This window comes from Perna viridis, chromosome 7 (assembly GCF_037379345.1).
Source record: "Perna viridis isolate PV_CMFRI_1.1 ecotype Kerala chromosome 7, ASM3737934v1, whole genome shotgun sequence".
In the NCBI taxonomy this organism is placed as follows: Eukaryota; Metazoa; Mollusca; class Bivalvia; order Mytilida; family Mytilidae; genus Perna; species Perna viridis.
The window spans coordinates 46,499,484-46,512,485 of record NC_142451.1 but is presented as its reverse complement, the minus strand read 5'-3'; the positions used below and the strand labels follow the sequence as shown (position 1 = coordinate 46,512,485).

The following is a 13,002-nucleotide window of genomic DNA, read 5'->3' as shown; positions in this document are numbered from 1 at the left end:
CGACAACATATTTGTCCAGTGTGGTGGACGTGTTTTTCAACAAACGGTTGGCATTTCAATGGGAACAAATTGTGCTCCTTTACTTGCTGACCTATTCCTTCACTCTTATGAGGCTGACTATGGCTCATCTGTATTATCTTTAAACAATCCTAATTTCGGGGATTTGATACATTGCATCTACCCCAAAGAACTTGAGATAAGGGATACTACAGATCCTGTGATATCAGCCTCATATCTTGACGTACACTTAGAAATCGATGGTAAAGGAAAACTACAAACGTGATGCCTTTTTATTCAAAATTGTCAATTTTCCTTTCATCTGTGGCAACATCCCTTCAGCACCTGCGTATGGAGTGTTCATATCACCACTCATACGTTATACCAGAGCTGGCCGAACTACGCAGACTTTTTGCATCGCGCTAGAACTCTAACAAATAGGCTTCTGGAACAGAGTTATGTTGCTACAAGATTGAAGTCATCACTACAGACGTTTTGTGGTCGTCATCATGAACTCGAGGATCGTTATGGTGTATCCATCTGCACCATGAAAACTGATTTATTCAACGGGTCATAGTTTTCCTTTCCTCGTTTGTCTACCCCGGACTTGACTTTTTATGAGCTACGCGGCGGATGTTTCTAGAAAAGCAGAGGACGCTTAGCCTACCGGTGCACCTGGTCCATGCTCCCAGTTTTTAGTGGAGTCCGAGTTGCTCATTACTCATTTTGTGACTTTGTATGTATAATTTTAGTTACTTTGTGTTCTTTGTTGTGTATGTCTGTTTTCCATGTCTGATCTTTGTCCCTGGATTACATTCTTTTGATTACCGCTATACCCTTGGTTCCCTTGATTACTCTTCAACCTTAAAGACGGTCTTCCATGAAAACTCAAGTCACCTGATCGCAATTATGTTTCCCGATTGGCCAAATACTGATAACATAGTGGCGTCCGAAAAAATGGTATCGAAAACTGTGTGCCATGTGTTGATGTAGAAAATTATAGGTAAGAAGAACAAAGCCTTACTGTGTCGGCTATCTTTTTTAAAGATAGTACTTGATAAAGTCTATGTCCCGTTTTGAAACTTCTTTTAAAAACATACAAGTGTTTTTGGTTTCTTGTAGGTTTCGTGGATTGAGGAGGATTTTAATAGATTCCTCCTCTTGTAGTTTACCTTTATTATTCGAAAGATTTGCATACCAATCCCTATATAATACGGTAGCTGATAAACCCTGTGAAATGCAAAACAAAATGATTGTATTTCGGCTTCAACGAAATTGTTAGAGTATTTGTATGGTCTTTGGACCGCTATAATATGAAGGGTCGGTTATATATCTTCCTGTTTCAATAGCTTAAGGATGAGCAAACATTCTAAGTTTTGATAAATTCGAACGTATTTTTTTTATCCAAGTTGAACACGAGGTAACACGATATAAATATTTAAGTTATTATAAAATTGGTATTTTTTTTTAATTCGAATTCGTCTAGAAATACTAGGGATATTTTTCATGTATATTAATGAATAGGTTACGTATAGACATGCCATATATATAAATCAGTTTTTCATTGTTAGAATAAAAGAATGGGGATAAACATTTTCTACGCCGTACACCCGCGTACCCTATTCAAATTACACCCACCGCGTGTTCAACTAACGGTTTGATATCTTAAAAACTCCGGGAGGGAATAAATACAAATCTTGCTCTAAATCATCTCTCAAACACACAGTAAAATCAGATTTTAACTCAGTATATTGTCAAGAAACCAAAACAGAAGATACATCCCCAAATTTAAAATCAGCTGTCACAAACTAAAAGTTGAGACTGCATGGAAGATATACAAAACCTGTAACACCCTTATCTAGTCGATTTTGTGATGGATGCAATGAACATGGTTCATCTTCTGTAGTAATAACTGCACTTATCTTGAAAATAATTGAAAAAAAGTTACATGATCCATAAAACCAATAATGGTTTTCTATCCCAGTCATCTTTCAAAAAATGTTTTGGATCAATGGCGGATCCGGGGGGGCGTGGACGGAGGTAAGCTCCCCACCACCCTCAGAAAAAAATGTTGAAAAATTGTGTGTGTTAAATCATGAAAAACACTCACTTCGTGATCCTCAAGGGTGATCCCGTCAAGATTTTTTTGCCCCTGCCCCTTACCTAAAACTCTGGATCCGCCACTGAATATTCATAAGTAATTACTTATGACGTTGCGTACGTTGTTGGTGTCACATTCGGTTGAACCGGGGCTGGTTACGAAAACCGAAATATTGCTATTAGAAAGTGGAGTTATCAAATGCAATATAGATATTAAAAAGATCGAAAATAGTTGTTGTTTTAGGATTACAATCAAAATTCTTTGAAAGATGCCGTAAATTGTGGTGGGAAAACATTATTCGATCGCAAGAACGACCATTTTCATATGTGGACGGGTAACATTAAGAAATGCTTGCTCCCCATTTCACCAATATATTCCTTGGCGTATTTTGATAAAACAAACTTTTTTGGAAAGAGTAGTTTGTGCTGCAGACGATGTCATATTTTTCATGACGTAATGATAAGATCAAAGCGTATTACAATATCACAAATGTCTCCCCTTTGATGTGGACATTTTGTAAAATTGGAAAGAAGTCCATTTGAAGACAAAATGTTAGACATTTTTTTTAAAGTTATGCGGAGAACTTTTTTTAATCGGGACTTATATTAACTATATTGACAATTTATTACACAACCCCACTGAAAAAATATATAAAATGTTCAATCAGTCTTTTTGTTAAAAGTCTTTTTATCCGTATTTTAATTATGGTACAAATCTTAATTTTTTCATGAATATTCAGAATATTATGTTTATTCTAAAAGATAATGAGTTTATTGTCTAATAGTAGGTAAATACGCATGCATGTTGTGATGTCATGTTGTCTTTTTCTTTACGTTTTCTACACGTTGCGTGCTTCCTAGTCTTTATCAAAAGCTTTTTTCGTTAGCTTTGAGTGAACGAACAACTATGAAATTTTGAATTTCACATGTTTATATGCTGCATATAGTATATTCTAAAAATAATGGCGCTTGGTTGAACATGTATTTAAGCGCAGCATTTTGTCTGTGTCTAACCAACATGTCACAACATCTTAAATTTGTATCTTTTGTTTATTCTTGCGTACACCATGCGAAATTCGAACGAATTGTTCAAAAAGGCAAATGGCGTTGAGTCGCTTTCTTCATATACTTAAAAATGTATTCATCCTCCTCTATGGTTTTATTATTTCATTATGTCTTTAGCTTAACAAATGGCTTAAATATATATAACGTCAATTTAAAAAAAACAAAACAATAAAAAGTATCGAAAAGTTACGATACTAGATTAAATTATTACGACAGTGGACGTAATGAATAAAAAAATTACGATTTTAGCGAATCTGATATAATAAAGAAATGTTGAAAAGAAAAGAAAACAGGAAAAAGAGAGTATTTGAAATCGAAAAAGAAACCAATTTACATGGGTTTTAATAAAATACGTATTTTTATCCTTTTTGGCCCCTTTTTCTAAAGCGGCAGGGGCAACAAAGTCCAAATTAAATAGGCATCTTCTTAGTTGTTAAAATCATATCAACATTTCAGAACAATTCGTCAACCACAACTGAAGTTATCGCAGTTTTTTTTTGTCGCATAATGAAAACGGGAAATTTCGCTCTCAAATCTCCTCAAAGAGGGAGATTTCCCAAGGTTTTGTTTTTTCTCGAAATGTTAAGCAATGTTTTATGTTTAGCAACATACCTTATAAAATTCCGAAACGATTACATGTATTCGGAAATATCCACGTACATCTAGATTAGAGATATAAAACCAAATAGGAAAGATTCACTTTATACGCTTTCACGATATTGTTTCCGGGGGGTGAGTGGAGGGGTGCCACTGACTTTTTTGCTTGTAGGTTTGTTGGCTTTCTGTTTTAGTGGGGGTGTTTTAATTTTTATTAGCGCATCACGAAATTTGTTTTCATAATTCCTAACATTTTTCTCAAAGGATAAAATTTCCTTCAAATCATTTTTAAATGGTTGATGCCAAACTATTTACCAAATTAGGATGTAATCTGAACATTTCAATTAACCAAAACGTACGAAAAATTAATATCGAATCGGATAATTAAATAACAAAACATGCCGTGGGTGTTATTTTATGTAAACAAAAATAAATAAGCACACTTTTTTTTACATGTAGCAAATATAGAACAATGTACGTCGCAATACAAAAAAGACTTCGATGTTACCAAAAGTGACACCACTTATGTATGTCCTCCTTTCTAAAGTAACGCCATCTAAGTCATTGTTTTATTACTCAGAAACATATTTGATAGCTGTTTTTTGATCGATTGCAATAATATTATTGCAATTTTGTTAAAAGTATGTCTTCAATCACAACTGTAATTTTAAGTTGACAACTGATTATTTCCCTTTCAATGAGAACCTAAATAACCAAACCGTACAACATTTTGTAAATATTGTTTATTGTATCATACTTTGAATTCAGCAAACAATGTAACACAATGATAAAGAAGTCAATAGTATTTTTTTTTTTGTCCAACAATAGATTTTTATTTGTAAATTAGATATAATACACGCACCACCTATGACTTGTTTTTACCCTGAAACATTCAATATGGTTTCTTCTCTTCTGAACTGAACCCGTGACGAACGGTTAAACAGGTAAAGAACTAATACACTCCCTCTCATTTGATTTAACTCAGAAGTGATCGCTGTGACTTTAAAAACAAACTGAAAGAATAAGCAATGGAACCAAGGTTAAAGCGGTCAAAAGAATGTAATTCAGAGACAAAGACCAGACATGGAAAACAGACGTACACAACAGAGAACACGAAGTAACTAAATGAAAACAAACATTCAAGATTCCGAAGTGATCACTGTGACATTAGGAACAAATTGAAAACACACATTCAAGATGGCTTCAATATAGACCTATATTAAAAGATATTTTATTAGTCATAAACTCTTTAAAAGAACAACATATCTCAAAAGCAAGCACAGGATGCAAAGCTCCAAAAAGTCGTTACATATTATTTGTCAATAATATTCTGGAAATAAAATAACTTGTAACCAAAGGCGGATCAAGACCCGCCGCACTTCCCTTTGGTATTTTTTTTTCGAATGGAAGATCAAAACTTGTTAAATCTGTGGTCTGCTCAATTGTTTCTGGGAGGTTGCTTTGGTACACGTCTTATCATTTGTTGATTGTTTGACCCATTGGGAAGAGTTGTTCTAACTCAGTTTACCTCTAGGTTTTTTTTGTATTTCAGTTTTTCTCTGAATGATAACAACATGCGAATGATGAGGCTATATATCAACATTTAACCATAGGTCAACATTTAGGTCACCAACTCTATGGATGTATTCATTCATTTAGCTGTGAGTGAGGCCAAGATGGTATAAACAGAAATTATAAGTGTGCTTGAAACTACGACAAATCTTTCTATGTTGTCTTAATAATCATTTTACTGGTAGTCATTCTTTTTTTACATAGTTCGTTCACTATTCCCATTGCAGAATTTTCCCATGCACTGAAAGACGATGCATTTCCAATGATTAATGAATATTTCCTGTTTTCAGGTATCAAAAGAATAAAGACGGTTTCAGTGTGCGTTTATTTAATCAGACTAGGTGACATTCAATTTCAACGGGATCAGATATCAGAGTTTGTTTTATCAATACAACGAAGCGCTTGATCAATATTTTTCATGTACTGACAAAACATTTAACTTGATCCCAAAAAAGTACAACTGCATTTTCATCGGTGCTCCAAGCAGCATAAGACGTCAAATTTATCATAGAATATATGGATGCATTCATGTTCTTGAATTTTATTTCTTCCAATAGAATGGGTAAAATTGACACAGTTCCTTCTTTAGACAACTTACTTCTTGCAACTGCAAGTTGGAACAAACACCATTCATTTCGTGAGAAGTTGTTAGATAGAATTGGAAGAACAGTTTTACTAACGTTCATGTGATCAACAATGTTGTCTGCAATCACGGATCCAAGTTCGAAATCTCTATGAGGAATACAAAGTTTTGAACCTAATTCTCCCTCTAACTTTGGTATTAGGTTGTCTTTCACCCAGGTTAGATCATCGTAACAATAAATAATGTATGCAGTATATTTGTAGTCATCTTCGTCTGTAATAGTATGGTATCGTGACCTTGACCTTATTTTATAAAGCTGGAATCGAATGCGCCATCTGCAACAGTATATACAGATAGTTGATAACGTAAGAAAGCCGACTCCACAGCACGATGAAACCATGATGATTAAAAGTGTGTCACTGCAGTCAAAAGAGTTTGGGTTGAAATTCTTTAGAAGCATATTTGTGTCACACTTGTAGTCATTTTTACCAACGATGTCAATATTTGTTTTGTCCAACCAGTTTCTGAACCATAACAGTTCACAGGTGCAAGTAAAACGGTTATTAGTTAAATCTAAAATCTGAAGGCTATCCCGTACAATTTTGGGGAAAGTGTTGGATGTAATATGGCTTATTTTGTTATTTTTTAATGACAGCAATTTAAGACGTCTCACTCCACCAAAAATTGCGCCCCCATCTGACCACGCTGAAATAAGATTATTGTCTAAAACGATTCCTTCCAACTGATTGAAACGTCCGAAGAAACTCGTTGGTATTTCAGTAAGTCCCATTCCTATCAACGTAATGTTTTTGAGATTTGTTAGTGGATCAAACATGTCTTTTATATTTTTGACGTCAAATTGTACGGTGTTGTAAGATAAATCGATTTTTGTCAAATTTCTGCTTAATGCAAAAATCTCGGGACTGAAGTATTTTGTTTTGAGAGATTCTTTTGAAAACGCAAATCCATCACATTTAGAGAATTTCAGTGTTGTCAATGATGAACTATTAAATGCATACTTTTCAACCCGCTTTGTACCTGTAGAAAGTCTAACCATGCTGAGTTCCTCCAACATTTTAAGTTCTGAAAATGCATTATTTGGTATGACAGGTACAGATATGCCATTTATATAGAGTTTTTCTAGACTAACCAAACACCGCGTATTGTTTTGCAGATTATACAGGTTACCCAACCTGGTATTGGACAAAAACAGCGTTTTTAAATTCCGTGGCCCATTTCTATACTTACAAAAATCTGGTACATAGTTAATATAGTTTCCAATAAAACTCAAGAATGTCAAATTTGACAGACCATTAAAGCTTAATTTATCGTTTTGTATCGAATTCCACGAAATGTCCAGCGAGTTCAAAGTAGTAAGATTTTCAAACCACGAGCCGTTGAAGGGAAACAGGTAACTGTGACTCAGTTCAATATTGGTAATTCCCGAATTTTTCAAACCATCAAACATATCAGACTTGTTGATAGGAAGGTGCCATAGCATGTGATTAAGGGATACTTTTTGTATTGACTTAGATACAAAAAAGAAACTCTGACTTACATTTTCGATGTTTAGATCATTATTCTTGGACATATCTAATACTTGTAAATATTTCAGTGGACGGAATGTGGTTTTCTCTAGACATTTTATGTTGTTGTTTGATAAGTTTAGATGTGTTAGGTTATGGTTAATTGTTTTCATTGTTGTTTCGTTGAGTTTTGAAAGGATGTTGTTAATGAATATTAATTCCTGTGTTTCCCCAGGAATTTTTGGAATCGAAGTCAACTTCTTTCGAAATTTTCTTCCGTCACATGTGACCGTACACCTCCCAGTTCTTTTAGAGAGCTCACATTTACATTGATTTTGTTTACTGCATCCACAGGGGGACGAAACTATGACGGATGCATCGTATTTCTGTATGGAGGATGAAACCGTGGCGGATACATTGTACTCCAGTTTGTAGGATTTGATAGAAACGGTGATGGACATCAGGCAGATAGCAAGCCAGGAAAACTTCGCATTACATAACTCCATTTCCTAGAAGAAGAAAACCATGTACATATTTTAGTGAAAAGAAAACGCTACAGCACGGGCCCTAACGTTAGAGGAGAAAATCTTGGCATAGAATTGAAAGCATTTAATATCAGGCGAACATGTCAGAGAACACACATAACAGCCCTAATACGGAACCAAGATGATTTAATAAAAATTTGGTGATAAAAAAAAGAATCTTGATCCCAAGGGCCTGTGCGTTAACTGTTTTCGTTTACTTAACTTTCGCATTACATACTTTTACTAAGTTTTAATTAAAATCTTTCACTTCAAGCTCATTGTGGTTCATTGTAATCCCTATTCACACAGTGACGATTATAGTTTACGATTGTTCCTTTATCATATTTTTACTTATTGATAATTTTCGAATGGTGATATTTTGAAAAAGGATACAGCATACAAGTAATTTTTAAGAAGTGTCTGAAAGTTTGTAAATAACATTTTTTTAAGTTGTAGCATATGAAAATACAACTGGTTGTTTCTGAAACATGACATAATAACTTAAATGAACTAGAGCAATAAGAATGACAAGGGGTAAATATAGATCATTTTTCAAGAGCACTTCCAGCTACCCAAAAACGATGGAGAAGATGAAGCACCGCTCCACTTCTTCACAGCTCAGAAAAGCGTGAACAATCACTTCAGAATTAGCAGTCCTATTTAACCTAAATATTAACTTTTATTTCTAGTTGCATTCAGTGAGTTTGAGAGCTAATGAAATTATTGACTTACCCCAGACAAATATTTAGGCAACCCTTTTCTGCCGAATGAAGAGCACCTTAATGTATCTTTTTTTCATTGATTGTGTTTCTCTGAAGTTTGCAGAATTACAATATTCAACGGAGCTTGTTTGAACTCAAATGTTTGAAAATACATTTATCAGAATCATTCCATGTATGACTAACCTTCATTTCCTTTTCATCTTCCTTGGTATGATATATACACATTGTGCATATTGGTATTATCAGGAAGAAAACGCCAGGTTTCGAGTAGGTCGCAATTCATGTTACTTCCGGTATAAATGATTAATAGCGTGATGACGTGATGTCTTTTTGTTGTCGCTGTCTGTTATATATAGCGAAACCAGTCTAAACCGAACATTGAATAAAATGGAAACCTGTCCAAAACAGATTACAGTTCAGTTCAGTTCAATAGTTTATTAGTCTCACCACATACATACATGTAATATAATGACAATTTAAAACAACATACATGTGTAATAAAACAACATACATGTGTAATAAAACAACATACATGTGTAATAAATTCATTCAGCATAGAAATGTCTATGTATGCGGTATTCTAAAAAGAATTATGAGACACTATTAAAGAATATTAATTCATGTAGAACTTAAAATTGCTATAAATTGCTAAGAAATGTGAATAAAATATATAAAAATGTTAATAATATAAAATACTTTTTTTTTTTTTCGCAATAAATATTGTGGCAATTTTGGCAACTACATTATAAACATTATCTTCCTTAAACAAATATATAAACTACATATGAAATCCCACGATATCTATTATATTTTGAACCTATTTAAACAAATACCTTCCGAGATCAAACAAATTTCTTACGTAAAAAAGCTTTGGGTTTAGACAGGTTTCACTGTATTGCTTTCGTATTGATAAAATGGAATTTTAAAGCGATGATTTGTTTGTTTTAAAAACGACTATTTCACACCTCACCAGGTGAGAGTTATGGAAGCAAAACTGAAACCATTTTTTTTAAAATTTTTCACACAATTCGTTACGAAAAGAGAAAAGAAATTTAATTTCCTTCAAATCGTGATCTCTTTTTCTAATTTTTAGTTGTATATGTCCTTTTATTCGTCATATTTGTGTCTAACAATGGTAAATGTGTTTTGTTCTTAAAATAAGAATCAACAGTGGAATTGGTGTTCAAAAGCTGATCATTGACGGGTTCGGGAGAGAGTGGAAAAATTAGAAAAATTGAAATAGCGATATCATGACATTGTGTCTATTACAGTATTATGATATATAGGGCAAACTGTTGCCTTAATTTTCGCATTTTCTGAAAAAAAAAGATAAATATTGCTGTCAATGACGCATTACTCTATATTATTTCCAAATTGTATTCATTTTGACAGACATCCTTGAATTATTTGAAGAAGTAGCAGTTTTGCTCAGTATAATAGGAATTAAATCTTTTATGTCACCCCCTTAACGTCCGTTACTTTCAATTAAGTTGAGTTTTGCTGAAATTATCGAAATTAAGTGCAACATCGTTAATTTCCTCCGTTTACGAACATGGTACAATACTTATCCGCTATCAAACTTCTTAATACTTATCCGCTATCAATCTTCTCGCTCGACATGGTGACGGGGTGTTAACATCTTTTTGTCAAGATAGAAACCTGCGTCAAAAGGCTCTTAAAACGATATCAGCGCTTTCTTCTGGACTATGAACTCATAAGTTGAATTATAATTCTTCTGCTACAAGCACATTTGCACGTGGTGCACAAATCTGCCCTTGAGTTTCATTAAAACTTTTTGAGTAGTTAGGAGGATGACCTTTAACAATTTTGAAATGTTTTAACCGTAAAACAAGTGTGGACACAGACTGATATTGGCCGAAGGGGAAGTATGGACGCAGACTTGTATTGCCCGAAGAGCAAATTTGAACATACATACGTTTTGTCTTGAATGTGTTTGCATTGTCTAGAAAACTCCATTTATTGATATCAATAATTGAATTATACACATGTTGATAAATATCCATTAACACGTGTTACTAAATATCTATACTGATATCAATAAATGGGGAATAAATTCCACAATGGCTTGCCATAACCATAAGGCAAGTCATATACATATAACAATCCTTCTTTATTGAAGGTGTATTTTGCATGTCATGTTAAGAATTGACAATTTCACTTTATTTAGGTCAGCTTGGTAAAATTTGTTGCTCCAATTCTGAACTCTCAGGTATTTTTTAAGATTAACAGAAACCAACAGTGTGGTATCTGTCAGTTACATGGATGGCCCTAATATTAAAATGGTTGGGACCATAAACTCCAAATTAAATAGGAGCCTTCATTTAGTAGTTAGTATAATCATATCAAAATTTCATAACAATTGATCAACCATAACTAAAGTCATCCTACGAAAATCAAGTGTATATGAACGACGACGACACGGACGCCGCCGACAATGACGCCGCTGTCCACACCATACCAATATACATGTGCGATCGCAATTACATTAAATATATGACACTATTATATTAAATATATAAATACATGTGTATATAGGCAGATTCGGGGTTTGGGAATGCTCCATTTTCAATTCCCTAAAAAGCCTGTCAATTACTCTTCCTTATGACCTAATTAGTAGTGTGTGATTTGCTTAGAAGTCTTTGTTTTTACAGAAGTCCTAGTTAAACATTTCTCTAGCAAAAAAGAATAAAACTGCGTAATGGAAAATTTTCTCACTTACAGTCTTGTACTCAACAGAAAACATTCTAAATTCTTATGAAACAAAATTACAACAGCGGTATACGAAGGACTTTTAAGGCTAAATCCATCGATACTGGCTCACTGGACTTTTAAGGCTAAATTCATCGATACTGGCTCACAGTTAACACTTCAAAATCAATAATTCAACTAAATCTGGTATCGGACAATTTTATCAACTTCTAAATAATTATATACATTTCTAGCCTGAAAAATGTTTTATTCGGACAAAAAACTGTATACTGCAGTACTTGTTTTAAAGCTGTATAAAATATATCCAGAGGCACTGCCAGTATCCTTCGGTTTCAGAACCAACATAACGTGTATGTACATTCACAACACTGTCATTAACTTTTATTTAGAATCTGCATTTCTTTATACCCAGTAAATCTTCTTCACAATTTCACAAAACTTAGTTATTTTTACGTGTTGATGTCTTGTTAATAAACAAAACCAAAACCCTTTCAACAGAGAAGCAATTCATCCATTCATGTATCTGTCTATCTGCAAATATAAGAAAAAGAGTAGACATTTATTTTTAGTACTTTACAAAAATTATCAAAATGTTTTTTTTTTTTTAAATTGTTGTACATCAATGTCTGCACTTGTTGATTGAGTGTAAGGACTATGTAGTTATTCGTATATAAGGATAAGGAGATTATTAATTAATCCTCATTTCTATTTCCTGAACTATTTCTCCACTTATTATGCTAAAGCTCAGATATTGAAAATCAAATTTTACCATTCCCAATGGAGAAATCATACTGCAGGAGAATCTTGAGTAATACAAACACATGCACACACACATATATATATATAAACCTTAAAAATAGTCAACAGGTTTGTCAAATTAAGATTTTGTTTGTATTTATGTATGTATGTAAATGTTCTGATTTCAAAAACCAGTTAACCCTATATGTACTTTTGTACATGTATAAAACATACTTGATTTAACAAATGTAGACTTGACGGACCCGTTGTACTTGTACAGTTCATAAATTATTTACACACAATAACATGTACATAAATGGGACTGTGTAAACGCTTTGATGCTTTACACCTTCCGTTATGGGCCCTAAATGATTGCCAAGACTTTAAGAAACCACCCAGTCCGTCATGTATTACAAATACCACATATGAGTGCAAACCGGGTCTAACAGCATTGAGTATATAAATTTATGCTAGCACGAAAACGGCAATTAAACCAAGTATAGGAACAGTCAGCTGATGGTCAACGTCACTCATATCGTGCAATTGATTGGCTAACACTGTGTTACGGACAATTTTGGTGGATTTTAGTTGTTCATATCCAAAAAGACAATCAAATTATCTACTAGAAGCAACGATATCCTAGCTTTATAACGCACGAAATGGGTGTAACGGATATATATGGAGAGTGCTATCTTTTTGAACTTTATTGTTGTTGTGTTATTTAAATATGTGCCAAATCCAATGAATATGCAGACCGAAAAGACGTACAGACATGGTGTTTTGAATTCCCGCTTGCCTTCAGGGGCATATCTAAGCCTGTTTTATTTGTACGCAAAATTACGGCGAGG

The 13,002-nt window shown here is 33.6% G+C and overlaps 1 protein-coding gene across 2 annotated transcripts; it reads right to left on the bottom strand.

The window, feature by feature from the left end:
- Positions 1 to 5,637: 5,637 nt before the first annotated feature.
- LOC148612966 (toll-like receptor 6) lies at positions 5,638 to 9,000 on the bottom strand. 2 transcript variants are annotated; one of them, XM_088594908.1, is made up of 2 exons: positions 8,870 to 9,000; positions 5,638 to 7,949 (listed from the first exon to the last, which is right to left on the bottom strand). In XM_088594908.1, the coding sequence occupies exons 1-2, from the start codon at positions 8,909 to 8,911 to the stop codon at positions 5,748 to 5,750; spliced, it is 2,244 nt and encodes a 747-aa protein (XP_088451034.1). In that variant the 5' UTR covers positions 8,912 to 9,000; the 3' UTR covers positions 5,638 to 5,747. The 2 variants fall into 2 exon arrangements, with proteins under 2 accessions (XP_088451034.1, XP_088451036.1); XM_088594910.1 differs by lacking the exon at positions 8,870 to 9,000 and adding an exon at positions 8,697 to 8,863.
- Positions 9,001 to 13,002: the final 4,002 nt, after the last annotated feature.